General features: G+C 45.3%; 1 protein-coding gene across 2 annotated transcripts in view; it reads left to right on the forward strand.

The window, feature by feature from the left end:
* The window catches only part of GRAMD4 (GRAM domain containing 4), an 84,704-nt gene that overhangs the window by 39,607 nt on the left and 32,811 nt on the right, over positions 1-12,286 (forward strand). For both annotated transcript variants that reach the window (XM_056846789.1, XM_056846788.1), the window contains one exon: positions 11,930-12,050. In XM_056846789.1, coding sequence (XP_056702767.1) covers positions 11,930-12,050 — 121 coding nt within the window. The remainder of the gene's footprint in view (positions 1-11,929; positions 12,051-12,286) is intronic.

Here is a 12,286-nt window from a genome sequence, read left to right on the forward strand (position 1 = left end):
CCTCATTTATTGTGTGTTACCAGTCTCGTGCTTGGGTTCTGAGATTTGGTACCCAAGACACCTGTAGGTTTTCAAATGTATTACCTCAGTTGTGGAACTCAAAAGTGAAAGTGCGCCAGGAAACCCATTTATTAGTACCTTAATTAAACTACTTCAAACACTCTGCTTTTGTTCAGGCTGCAGCAAGGAGAAAGCTTTTTTCTTTTGTGATAAAGCATCAATGTTAAGAGGTGGGATTAATCGTGTCAGCAAAACTTGGTAGAGATGCTGGGTTGTAAATGTGAAAAGTCTGGCAGTTCCTTAATTCAGATTTTAGTGGGGGGGGGGAGAACATAATCTGGCTATGAAGTCGTAATATGGGTTAATTGCTGGCTGACAAGACTGAGAAAAAAGGTAGGCTGGTATTGTAGTCATTTGGGGGGAATTGGCATCAGTCGCTGGTTGGATTTTCAGTAACTTCATGACGAAAAGGAAGTAAGCAGCATGCTAATGAGGCCTGGCTTCAGTACAATACTTTGAAGAGTTATGAGCAAGGCTTACCTCCTGCTTTGTTTTCCCCAAGTTGGAGGCTTTATTGCCGTAGAAGAATGAGGTTGCATTTGAAGAACTGCACGTTAACATAGAAGATGGAGGGTAGAGAGCTTTTCTGTGTATAAATAAGCTTTCCAAAAGAGGAATTAAGTGTACGCATGTAGCACAAAGGCAGCACTTCATGTCTGTCTTTAATGGCAATCCTGTCACTGGTGTGATCACAGGAAATACTTGCTTTACAAACCCGGAACAATACCAAAAATGAAGAGACTACTGAAAAGGAACAAATATGATCGGGGCCTGGACAACCAGGAAAGTTTGTAAGAACAAAAGAGATGGTGTTTAATTGCTATATAGGACTTCAGAAGACTGCAACATGAAGGATTGAGAAGAACTATCCCCCCAATACTAATAAAAGATGGAAAGAAGTCTTAATGTTAAATGCAAAGCTCAAGAGTTTTAGAAACCTGCATGTATGTGTCATCCATAGTTGCCTTTCATGGGGTCTGAAGAGTGGCTGAGTATACAGTGGCAGATAACTAGGGCATCAGCAGCTTTCAGCGTTGATCTTGTATCCTCTCCCATGCACAGCTCTCCTGCGCTTCTCAGAATACAAATGCATTTTTGACTGTTTCCCTCTCACAGCTCCAGCTGCAGGAGGAATCAAAGTTTTGGCTACTCAGTCTACTCCTGTTAAGATTCTGTTTGGCTCTGCTCTGAAATTCCATGCAAGTGCCATAATTTTTTAAATGAAAACTTAGCAACCTTGTCAGAGACGGCCTTACAAGGATCCAACTTAGCAACCAGTGGTGCCAAAACCCCTCCTTCCCCTAAAACCTTTAGAAATGCAGTAGCCACCCATTTGACACTTTCTGGTGGGACAGTTTTATGAACTTGCCATGTATCAACAGCCAGTTGGGACTATAGTACTGCATGGGTTAGAAGGAATATGGTAGAGGAATACAGTGAGGCAACCTGTCAAACACTGGTGAGCACAGTGACAGACTACTAAACTGAAGGCAAAAAACCCCAATAATTGGTGCAAGAGAATTATATTTAAATAAATTCAGTATGGATGGGAGCCAAAGTGTGAGCAACCCTATCCTTGAGGAGTCTAGCTAGAACTCTGCTTCTGAGTCACACCAGCATTAGCTGTTGTGAGAATTGTAATTGTTGAGTTTGATAAGAAGAAAGAAGGCATTTGCTGAATATTGGAACTGCCAGCTGACTGTAATCACCTGGCTTTTAATCAGCCAAGAAATTGATTTAAGTTAGTATACTTTTAAATTTACCGTATATACTCGGGTATAAGCCGACCCGAGTATAAGCCGACCCCCCAAATTTGAGGCCAGAAAAGGGAATTTCTTATTGACCCGCGTATAAGCCGAGGGGCAATAAGAAATTTCCTTTACTGGCAATGCTGCGCTCTAAAATGCCGGCCGCCATTTTAGAGCGCAGAGCCCCTGCCCCAGGTCGCCCTCCCACCGCCTCCCAGGCCCTCCCGCCCCGCCCCACCCCACCCCACCCCACCCCCAGTGCCATCCAAGGGGGGGGAGGGGGAAGAGCCCCTGAACCCCCTACTTACCGGGAGACGCGGCGAATCGGCGGCGTGGCCTTCCTGGGCCGGCAGGAGGCCTTTCTAGGCCCCTGCCGGCTGGAGGAAGGCGCTTGGGCGCGTGGGTGGCGGCGGCGCAGCGGGCAGGGGCCTCCTGCTGGCCCAGGAAGGTCCCTGCCCGCAGAAGAAAGGCGCCCGGGCGCCCGGGCGGCGGCGGAGCAGCCGGCAGGGACCTCCTGCCGGCCCCTCCAGGACCCTGCCGGCAGGAGAAAGGCTCCCGGGCGCCTGGGTGGCGGCAGAGCGGCCGGCAGGGACCTTCTGCCGTCCAAGGAAGGACCCTGCCGGCAGGAGAAAGGCGCCCGGGTGCCTGGGCGGCGGCGGAGCAGCCAGCAGGGACCTCCTGCCGGCCCCTCCAGGCCCCTGCCGGCAGGAGAAAGGCTCCCGGGCGAGGCGGTGATGGCAGCGGTAAGTTCCTCCCTCCTCCCTCCTCCCCCCTCCTACTGTATTGACCCGTGTATAAGCCGAGTTCGGCTTTTTCAGCCCTTTTTTTGGGCTGAAAAACTCGGCTTATACACGTGTATATACGGTAGAAATGGGTCACCAATGCTTAATACAGTTGCCTTTTTGAAAGATCAATAAGGTAGGTTATAATTTAATAAAGAAAATACATTGCTCATTGTTAGGATAGGCTATCATTAACTTTTTCTTTTCCATTACTTTTACAGTAACACATCAAGAGCAAATCCTTTAACTCTTATTTTTTTTAAAAAAATTCCCTGTCAGTTAATATTGAACTCCTCCCTGTGTCATAACTTGGAATCTCTTATCCGTAGATAAGAATAGATAAGGATATTTTTAACAGGCTGATTAGCTGGTCTATGCAAAGACTGGTATCTTAGGGTGAAGATGAATGGGAATACCAAAGAGCTGTGGAAGTGATCTGGATAAACATCCATGTCCCATCTGTGTTCAGGGGAGGGCCTTGTGAATTGAGAACCCATTCATCAAACTTCAGAACATTGCCTTCAGCTTCAAAATTTTTTGCGGGGAGGGGTGTGGGAAAGAAAGTAGAAATCTTCAGGAAACAGAACTGTAAGAAGTAAAATATTACCCTCTTCCCTTGCCTTAAAACCCAGTTCAAATTGTATTTCAGATCCTGGTTTAAAGGAAATTAGCGAATGTAGTTCACATCAGCGCCAGTAAACTGCATTTCTTCAGTCAGTGGAGCCATTTGCTTTATAAAGGTGAAGGGCTGTTCCCATGTTCTCTAAGCTGGCTTTTGATGTGTTAGCCACATTTAGTCGTGAGCCATGCCATCCCATTAAGCATTTTAGAGCATTTGCTGTTCCTTCTGTCCCTTCTGAGACAGATGGAATGACATAATTAGACGCTAAGGGAAAGATTCGTGTTTGGAAGTAATTGCATATTTTTGCTGTCTTTTGTTGTAATCAATTTTATTACTGGAATGCAAAAAAGAAAACTGCTAAATTGCTGCTGAATTGTTTCAGTGATATATGTTGTATGTAGAATCAGTTTTTGAAGAAAGGCTGGCAGGTATCCTACCACTTTGTCCAGCAGTGATTGGAGTCCTTGCACCCACTTACCCAGCTCCTCCATTGGTGGCTCCTTAGGATGGAGGAAGGCTTCAGACTTCATGGAGCAGAGTGGTAGGATGCATGCTGTTAATGTTTGGCCTGGCAGGGGTTACAAGATGCAACACAAACTCTCCAGGTTTTCATGTTGTGTTGTCCATTACCAGAATATAATATCTCTGTTAAGTTGAATTGTGGATGCCTTCCTGATTCCTGCTGTGGTGCTCTCCAATGGGTGAGTACACAGCTAAGCATCTCAAATATACCAATCATAATGAGGCAGGCAGTGCTGACCTACTTTACCTTTCTGGCTCTGTTATGCTTCCAAGCTCACCAAATGGAGTTCTGTTTTACAGTTAGGGCTCCTGAAACTGAGACACAAGAAGATCCTTTTATGCAAGTGAATGTGAATATATGCTGTTTAGGTTTTACCCTAACTAGGTGAACCTAAACAAATATAGTAACAAACATATATGCTTTTTATATCACAAATCATAATTCTGAATTGAAGATTTTTGTTATCTTCACCCTAAACTGAATGACAATAAGACTGACTTGGGTGGGTGGAGGGAAGGGTGGGAAAAAAAGATAAGAACTTAGTGTCTGAATTAATTGAGAGAGATGGCAATGTAACTTGAGATTATACTAAGAATCCTTTTTCACTTTTTTTTTGTTTCATTGGCATTTTTACAAGAATATAATAGAAATGTCAGTGGCAATGCATCTTAATTCGATGTGTCTTCTCTAAAAATCTAAGACAAAACACATCTGCCCAACACAATCTGACTGAAACAGGAACAGCAAGTGCTAAGTAAAACACTTCGCTGGGTGTTGATAGGCTTACTGGATTTATCTCTAGATAACCTCCAATTAATTTTAAAGCACTGCAGTAGCAGCCATTCTGTGCCCTGTATGGGTGTATCTTGTCCGTGGCCAGGGCTCTCTGCCTGCTCACCCACCCACATTTACCTGCTGTTTTACAAGCCAAAGCACTAGTGGTAGTCAACAAAGGACCGGCTGAATGGATTACCAGCTCTTGAAGGACTTGAGAGTTCCATCAGGTGTGACTCTCGGTATATTTCCAGGCCACACTTTTCACCAGGACAGGAGAATGGTATATGTTGATGCTTATTTTCTTGAGTGTCTAGGTCTGCATCACCTGCAGAGTTGTGTTTATTTAGGAGAAAGGGATTTTTAGGAAAATAAGAGGGAAACAAGATGTTGATTTTTATAGTGAGAAATCAGGCCTGACTGTAAATAATAAAATGCAAACTCTGGTTGAAGGAGCATCATACAGAATTTGTGGGGTTGGCTCAGGGAATTAAAGGTGATTTGTTGAGTTGGATTAATAGCAAAAAGGAGGTGAGATGGGTTCACAGAGTAATAACAGATTGCTCAAATACTAATTAGTAGGGTGAGTGATGAGCTACGCTCTGTTCTCAAATCACTCCTGCTGGCTCAGTTCAGGTGAAATGATGGTTTGATCATCCATGTCTGAGCCTTGGGCTTTATTTGTTTGCTTCATATCCTGCTTTGTCCCATGGGCTCATTTTTTTCAAATGTGTTACAGCAGCTTTTTCAAACGTGTTTCTATCCCTAAAGGGCTTACAATCTAAATAACATAATAATTTATCATTTATAACAATTTAATATAATATAATCTGGACATCAGAGCTCAATCCAAGGTGTGGTGATGTTATTGTCTCTGGAGGTAGATGAATCTTTGCCCAGAAAGTAGATGGATCTTTGCTCTAGGGTCTCAGGATACTCTTCCTCTTGAGGAACAGCACCAGCTGTCAATGGAAGCCATCCAAAAATATGCTGCAGAGTAGGGGGTGAGCTTGGTGGGGACTCGAGCCTCAGTCCTAAGTGGTGGTATCTCTTCCCACATTTATGTTCCAATTCCCTCCTTCAATTCTCTCCCACCCACCCCCCAGCAAGCTGTAGTTTTCTTTTACATGCAAACTGGGCAAACTATGGGTTATATAAACCATAGTTTGCTGGAAAATACAACCTGCAGCTTCTGGACACACCACAGTATATAATAGCAGCAAAAGAGGAAGGAAGTTGCACTGTATAAGGGACCACAGTATGTAACCCCACAGCAGGTTTCTCATCTTCCAAACTATTGGAGAATTAAAACGATTCCATGTGAACAGACCTGCTCTCTAAAACATAATGAAAAGAGAGCAGCCAGGTATGATTGAAAGATACAGCGGATAAATTTACACCAAACTACCACAGGTCATGTATGACCACTTCATTGGGGGGAAGACCTTTTTGATCTTCTGTGCAGGCACACAGTGGGACTGCACATGAGCAGGCCTGCCACGGAAAGATTTTTTTCTAACTTAAAATCCCACTTGGGGGGGGGGGCTGAATTTTCTTTGGAGCCATTGTAACTGTTTCCCACCTAAACAGTCACATGGTCCGATGGAGAGGTGCCCTCTTTCCCTCAGTTCCTTCTTTGCTGGCCGTGGTAGTGAATGATTGTTTATTCGGAGACAGTGGCATTGTTCACAAACCTGACATAAACTAGTTTGACAATGTTCAGTACCAATTATACAGTGTGCTTGATTCAAAATGCTATTTTGGGATGAGGCTGTAGAGAGATTTGCCATAATTAGCATGAACTTAGTAAGGCTATTCCTGCCTTATGTTTATACAAGTGGGAACCCACAAGGACTTGCGGGAGGCATCTCATTTCTCCCTCCCCCACTATTTCCTTTTTCCCTTTCCTGAAAGCCCCAATAGCCTTTTCCCATTGCCTGATTCCTTCTTTCCTTCTAGGCTTGCCAACCGTCAGGTGGGGCCTGGAGATTTCCTGGGATCACAACAGATCTCCCAGCTATAGAGATCAGTTTCCCTTAGGATTGCCAGCTCCAGGTTGGGAAATTCCTGGAGATTTGGGGATGGAGCCTTGGGAGGGCAAGGTTTGGGGAGGGAAGTGCCCTCGGCAGAGTATAATAGCATAGAGTCCACCTTCCAAAGCATCCATTTTCTCAAGAGGAACTGATCTCTGTCATCTGGAGATCAGCTGTAATCCCAAGTGATCTCCAGCACCCACCTGGAGGTTGGCAACCCCAGTTCCCCTGGTAAAAATGGCTGCTTTGGATGGTGGAGCCTCAGAGGTCCTTCGCCTCCTCAAACCCCACCATCCCCAGGCTCCACCCCCAAATCTCCAGGTATTTCCTAGCCCAGAGTTGGCAACCCTGTCTCCCACCCAACAGCCAACCTACCTTTATCTGCCCCTTTATCTTAAGCTTTCCCTCCTCACACCCTGCAGCCTTTACCTAGAACTGTGGTCCAGTTGTGTGGTGTTGGCCACTTGGTAGGGCCCACTTGCATGGCAGGGAACCCTCAAGGACTTGTGAGGTGGCACCTCACTTTCCCCTCTATCCCCCTCCCCACACTATTTCCACTTTCCCTCCTCTTGGCAACCCCCATATCCTCTCCCCTTTCTTTGTCTCATTCTTTTCTCAGCCATTCACCAACCTACCTTTTATCTGCCTCCTATTTTTAGCTGTATTTATTATTTATTTACTTTTTTCTCTGCAGTGGGGACCAATGCAAGTTACATTATTCTTTTTCCTTTTTATCTGCACAACAACCCTGTGAGGCTGAAAGTATGTGACTGGTCCAAAATCACCCAGTGAGCTTCCATAGCAAGATGGGGATTTGAACATGGGTCTCCCAGACCCTGCTCTGAAGTTTTAATTGCTACACCCCACTGATTTTGATAGGATGGCTGCCGTTGAACAGTAGCAAGCAGCCAGCCCTAGTTGAGTCATGCAAGTCAAGTGGTATCATGTGACACAGAGATTGCTGCCAGGCCTAGGATTGCCAATCTCCAGGTGGGACCTGGAGATCTGCTGGACTTATAATTGAACTCCAGACAACAAAGATTGGTCCTCCTGGAGACATTGGCTGTTTTGGAGGGTGGATTCTGTGGCATTATACCCTGCTGAGGCCTCTTCCCTCCCCAAACCCTGCCCTTCTCAGACTTCACCACAAAATCTCCCAGAATTTCCCAACCTGGAGCTGGCAAGCCTAGCCAGGCCTGGCCCCAGTGATAGGCCTAGAAAGGGCTCTGCATCTTCCCCTTGCCTTTTACTGGATCAACCTGGCCAGGAATATATGGTTGCCTATCAACGGTCACTGAGGGAATCCGATGCTTAAAGATACAAATCTTCCATTTATAATATTCAGCTTTTAAAAACTCCCCAATGTATTTTTTAAGGTTTCAGATTTTTCTGCATATATGGGGCATTTTTCAGGTTTGTAGAAAAATCGGTCTTGCCCGTGCACAGCTCTAGTCACTGAATTTAAGTATCCAAAGATTTGGCCGACTTCGCTATTAGAATATAAGATCTGTCTGTGTAATCAGTTCAATGTGCCTGTGTCTTCATGGTCCCTACAATCATAATATATTGCAGTACTGCTTTAGTAGCTTCAAATTTAAATCATAAGAGCAGCAATTTGTGGAAGATTAATAACATTGTCACCTTCATTCCTTGGTTCTTTTATGAAAGGTTGCTATCTCCAGGACTAGATTAAGATATGTCAAGTTGAAGAGGCTGTATAGCATTTAAAAAGAAAAATTGGGGGTCCTTATACTCTTGAGGCTCTATGGCAGGGGTCCTCAAACTTTTTAAACAGAGGGCCAGTTCACTGTCCCTCAAACACTGTTGGGGGCCGGACTATACTTTTTGCAGGAGGGTGGTTGTGGCTAATGGGAGTCGGAGTGGCTCTCCTGTCCTCGCGGCTTGTCTCTCTTTCCTCTTCCCTCCCATGTGTAGGGAGCTGGGAGGAAGTGACCGGTCGTCACATGAACACATGAAGCTGCCTTATACTGAATCAGGCCCTCGGTCCATCAAAGTCAGTATTGTCTACTCAGACCGGCAGCGGCTCTCCAGGGTCTCAGGCAGAGAGGTCTTTCACATCACCTACTTGGGACCTGCTGCATGCCAAGCAGATGCTCGACCACTGAGCCATGATCTCAGGCTGAGGTCTTTCAATTCACCTACTTGCCTGGTCCCTTTAATTGGAGATGCTGGGAATTGAACCTCGGACCTTCCGCATGCTGAGCAGATGCTCCAGCACTGAGTCAGGGCCCCTCCCCTGATCTCTGTCGTCTGGACATCAGCTGTAATCCCAAGATATCTCAAGGCCGCACCTGGAGGGTGGCAACCCTATTTTAATCCCCCCATTGCACACAAAGAGCCCCACCTGATCCCCCCCCAGGGATCAGGGATCTCCCCCCTCCCTCCCCGTCTCACCGGAAGCGCCCCCCGCAGTGCTGGCACTGGTCGCCAACCCAGCCGAGCTGGCACTCGCACTGGCTGGTGCCGGGCTGGCAGTGCCCTCCGTTGGCGCAGGGCTTGTCGCACTCCTTCGCCTCCATCGAGGCGGCTGCCGGAGCCAGCAGGAGGGCGAGGGCGCCCAGCAGGAGCGGGAAGGCGGCGGCCATCATCGCCGCTGCGCTGCCCGCCGGTCGCGGCTGCCTCTGGCAGCGTCGCTCCATTGCCTCAGCTCAGGTGGCGGCTGCTGTGAGAGGCTCGGCGGTCAGTCCGCCACGGCTGGCGCACGGATGGTGGCCGGAGAGGGCTCCCGCTGTGGCGCGGCTTCCAGGGAGCAACAGTGGCCGGGCGAGCTCATCCCCTCCCGCGCTAAGCGTCACTTTCTTTTTTCCCCCACAAAGGGGGGGAGAAAAGGTCGTCGCTCCGCCCCGGCGTGTCCCTTGGGGATCAACACACTTCCTCCCAGCATTACCTTGCGGCTGCAATTTTTAAAAGGGGCCAGGTTCAGGACCCTGACGGGCCGGATCCGGCCCGCGGGCCGTAGTTTGAGGACCCCTGCTCTATGGTGTAGCTTACTTAGCTTTTGCATGAATTCAGCTCTGTCTGTCTCCTTTACCCTAATGAATGGTTTGGTAAGTGATTAGACACAGAGGCCTATGAAAGTGGGAATGTGGCAGAAAGAAATACATGATTTCTTTGAGTCATCCTGTGTTTGTATATAGTAGTATTACAGTCATGATCCTGATGCCATGCTGGTAATAAAAGCTTTTTTTCAAAGTTCAGTGGAGGATTTATTTCTTTGTTGGCAAAGAGAAGAGTCAAATTAGATCATCTTTCTGTTTACACAATCCACTGTACCTTTTTAATGGCTTTTCTCACTCTCTGAAATGGATGGAGTGTGTAGCTTTTAATACTGGAGCATATCCAACAAAGATGACCTTTACAGCTGATAACATGCCAGTTCTTCTTGCTTTGGTGTCGGGTTTTATTTTACTGTATGTGACCAGAGTGTTGAAATGCAGAGGATGATATTTTGAAGCTAGTAGATTGGTGTGATGGACAACGTACAGATCAATAATCCTAAAATGTAAAAGTCTGTGCTTTCTGGGTAGTAAAATGTACAGTTTGACATTTAAGGGTCGTGTCTACGAGCTCCCCTCTGGAAACAGAGGGGTTACATCTCTTTCTGCCCCTTCTGATCAGCTGTGCTCTTCAGTGTTGTATTTGTGTCAGCTGCTAACTGCTGAAGGGTACCCTTGCTTATTCGATAGTTACTAGGTTAGGAACTTTGGGCCTTTCTAATATGAGTAATTCTCAAATCTGAAGATACAGATTTGATACAGAAGAAGAACCTGTTAGCAATCCACTCAGTTTATTCATACTTGATGTCACAAAATTCCCATTGTGTGGATAAAAATCATTGCATTTTTAAAAAAAGTTTCAGCTATAGTAAATTTGTATTTCTGAGATAACATGGTTTTGATTTAAATCTGAACGGAGTATTTAAACTGAACTTGTGGCCCTCTTCTGAACTGCTTTTCTTTGAAGAAATAATTGTATGGAAAACAGCTTCCAGAACAATCCTAAATTAGATCATGGTGGGTAGCCGTGTTAGTCTGTCTGTAGCAGTAGAAAAGAGCAAGAGTCTAGTAGTACCTTAAAGACTGACAAAATGTCCGGTAGGGTAAGCTCATACCCTACCAGAAATTTTGTTAGTCTTTAAGGTGCTACTGGACTCTTGCTCTTTTCTAATCCTAAATTTGAGTCATACCATTTTAAGTTTGCTGAAGTAAATGCGCTTAGTAGGGCAAAATGCTGTTTAGGATTACATTGTTGTCAGCTGCTTTCACACGCTTTCAGTGCACTTTCATCCACATTCAGTGCACTTTGCAACTGGATTTTGTTGTGCGAAATGGAAATGTCCACTTGCAAATGATTGCAAAAGTGCATTGAAAGTGCATTATTCAATGTGTGTGAAAGTGCTCGATATCAGTTTAGCAGCTCATTTCCTTACCTTGTAACTTGGGTCGGGGGCCCAGGGATTGGCAAATTGCCCCAGATGTTATCACAGATCCATCTAGATGACCTTTCTCACTTACTTTATGCCTAGGAACTACCTAAAGCTGCAATTGGGATATAAATTTGAAAAAAAAAAAACCTAAAATAAATATTTGTTAAATTTATTATTACTTACAACATACAGTGCATAGGACTCACAGTATAGACTAGAGCCCATCATCTCTTGCATAATGGGTACTAGTTTACATTTTGTTGTACCCTTAAAATATGCTACAGCCTTTTTAATAAACAGCGAACAGGTGATATCTCACTTTAGTAGTAATTGAAGAGAAGCAGGCGATGGCTCTTTTTGTAGTTCAGCAGTACTGATGTCTCCAAAATGTGGAAAGAGGTTTGTGCTGAGCAGTAACGCTGCTCCTTGTGAAAGGCGAGGGATCTCCTCTTTTGATATTGATGCTATGGATGGTAAGAGTGGCAACTTCCATTATTGCAACATGGCTGTAGTTTCAGGTACTGTGTGGCGTAAGAGGACCTCTTAATGAAAATAGGTGGGGCTGCATCAATTGCTTGACATTACTTCACTCAAATTATCTTTAGATGAAAACACATAGTAATGCCACCTGTGTACACCACGGCTCCATCATTGGGCCTGCCTAAGCTGTGAACATGTGGTGCATCTATAGCAGCATAATGGCTTGGGATGAGCCATGAGCTCTAACTAGACACTTGCATTATAAATCAAATTTGAGTGTCAGGGAAGATACTGGTTCCTTCCCTTCCCCAGTTTGGTCTACTTCTTACCTGTGGTGCACGTGAGCTCCAAGATCCACTCCTGATTTCACAGATACAGTCTCAGTGTGTGTGGTAATTTAAATTCCTACCTAGTTTTGGGTTGATTATGCAGAATCAAAATAATCTTCCTTTCTTAACAGAGGAGGAGCTCAGGAAGCTGAGAGAAGAAACAAATGCTGAAACATTGAAACAAGAGCTAGAAAAAGAACGTCAGAGGAGGATAGAACTGGAACAAAAAGTCAATGAAATACTCAAAACAAGGTAAGGGAAATCCACAATACAAGCTGCAGTGTGACCAATGGTCTGGAGGACAGTCTGCTCTCTAGATGGCACTGAATCAGTGACATGATGGGTAATAAAATCTGATATCCATGTGAGTGAAGTGAGGAATTAGTTGTTACAAACTTTGAAGTAATGAAGCTGTTTTTTTCCAGGTAAGTGAGATGAAGTACCAGAGATATCAGATGTCTGGGAAATGTTTGTGTGGCCATGTTCAA

The sequence above is a fragment of the Euleptes europaea genome, chromosome 3 (genome assembly GCF_029931775.1).
Source record: "Euleptes europaea isolate rEulEur1 chromosome 3, rEulEur1.hap1, whole genome shotgun sequence".
In the NCBI taxonomy this organism is placed as follows: domain Eukaryota; kingdom Metazoa; phylum Chordata; class Lepidosauria; order Squamata; family Sphaerodactylidae; genus Euleptes; species Euleptes europaea.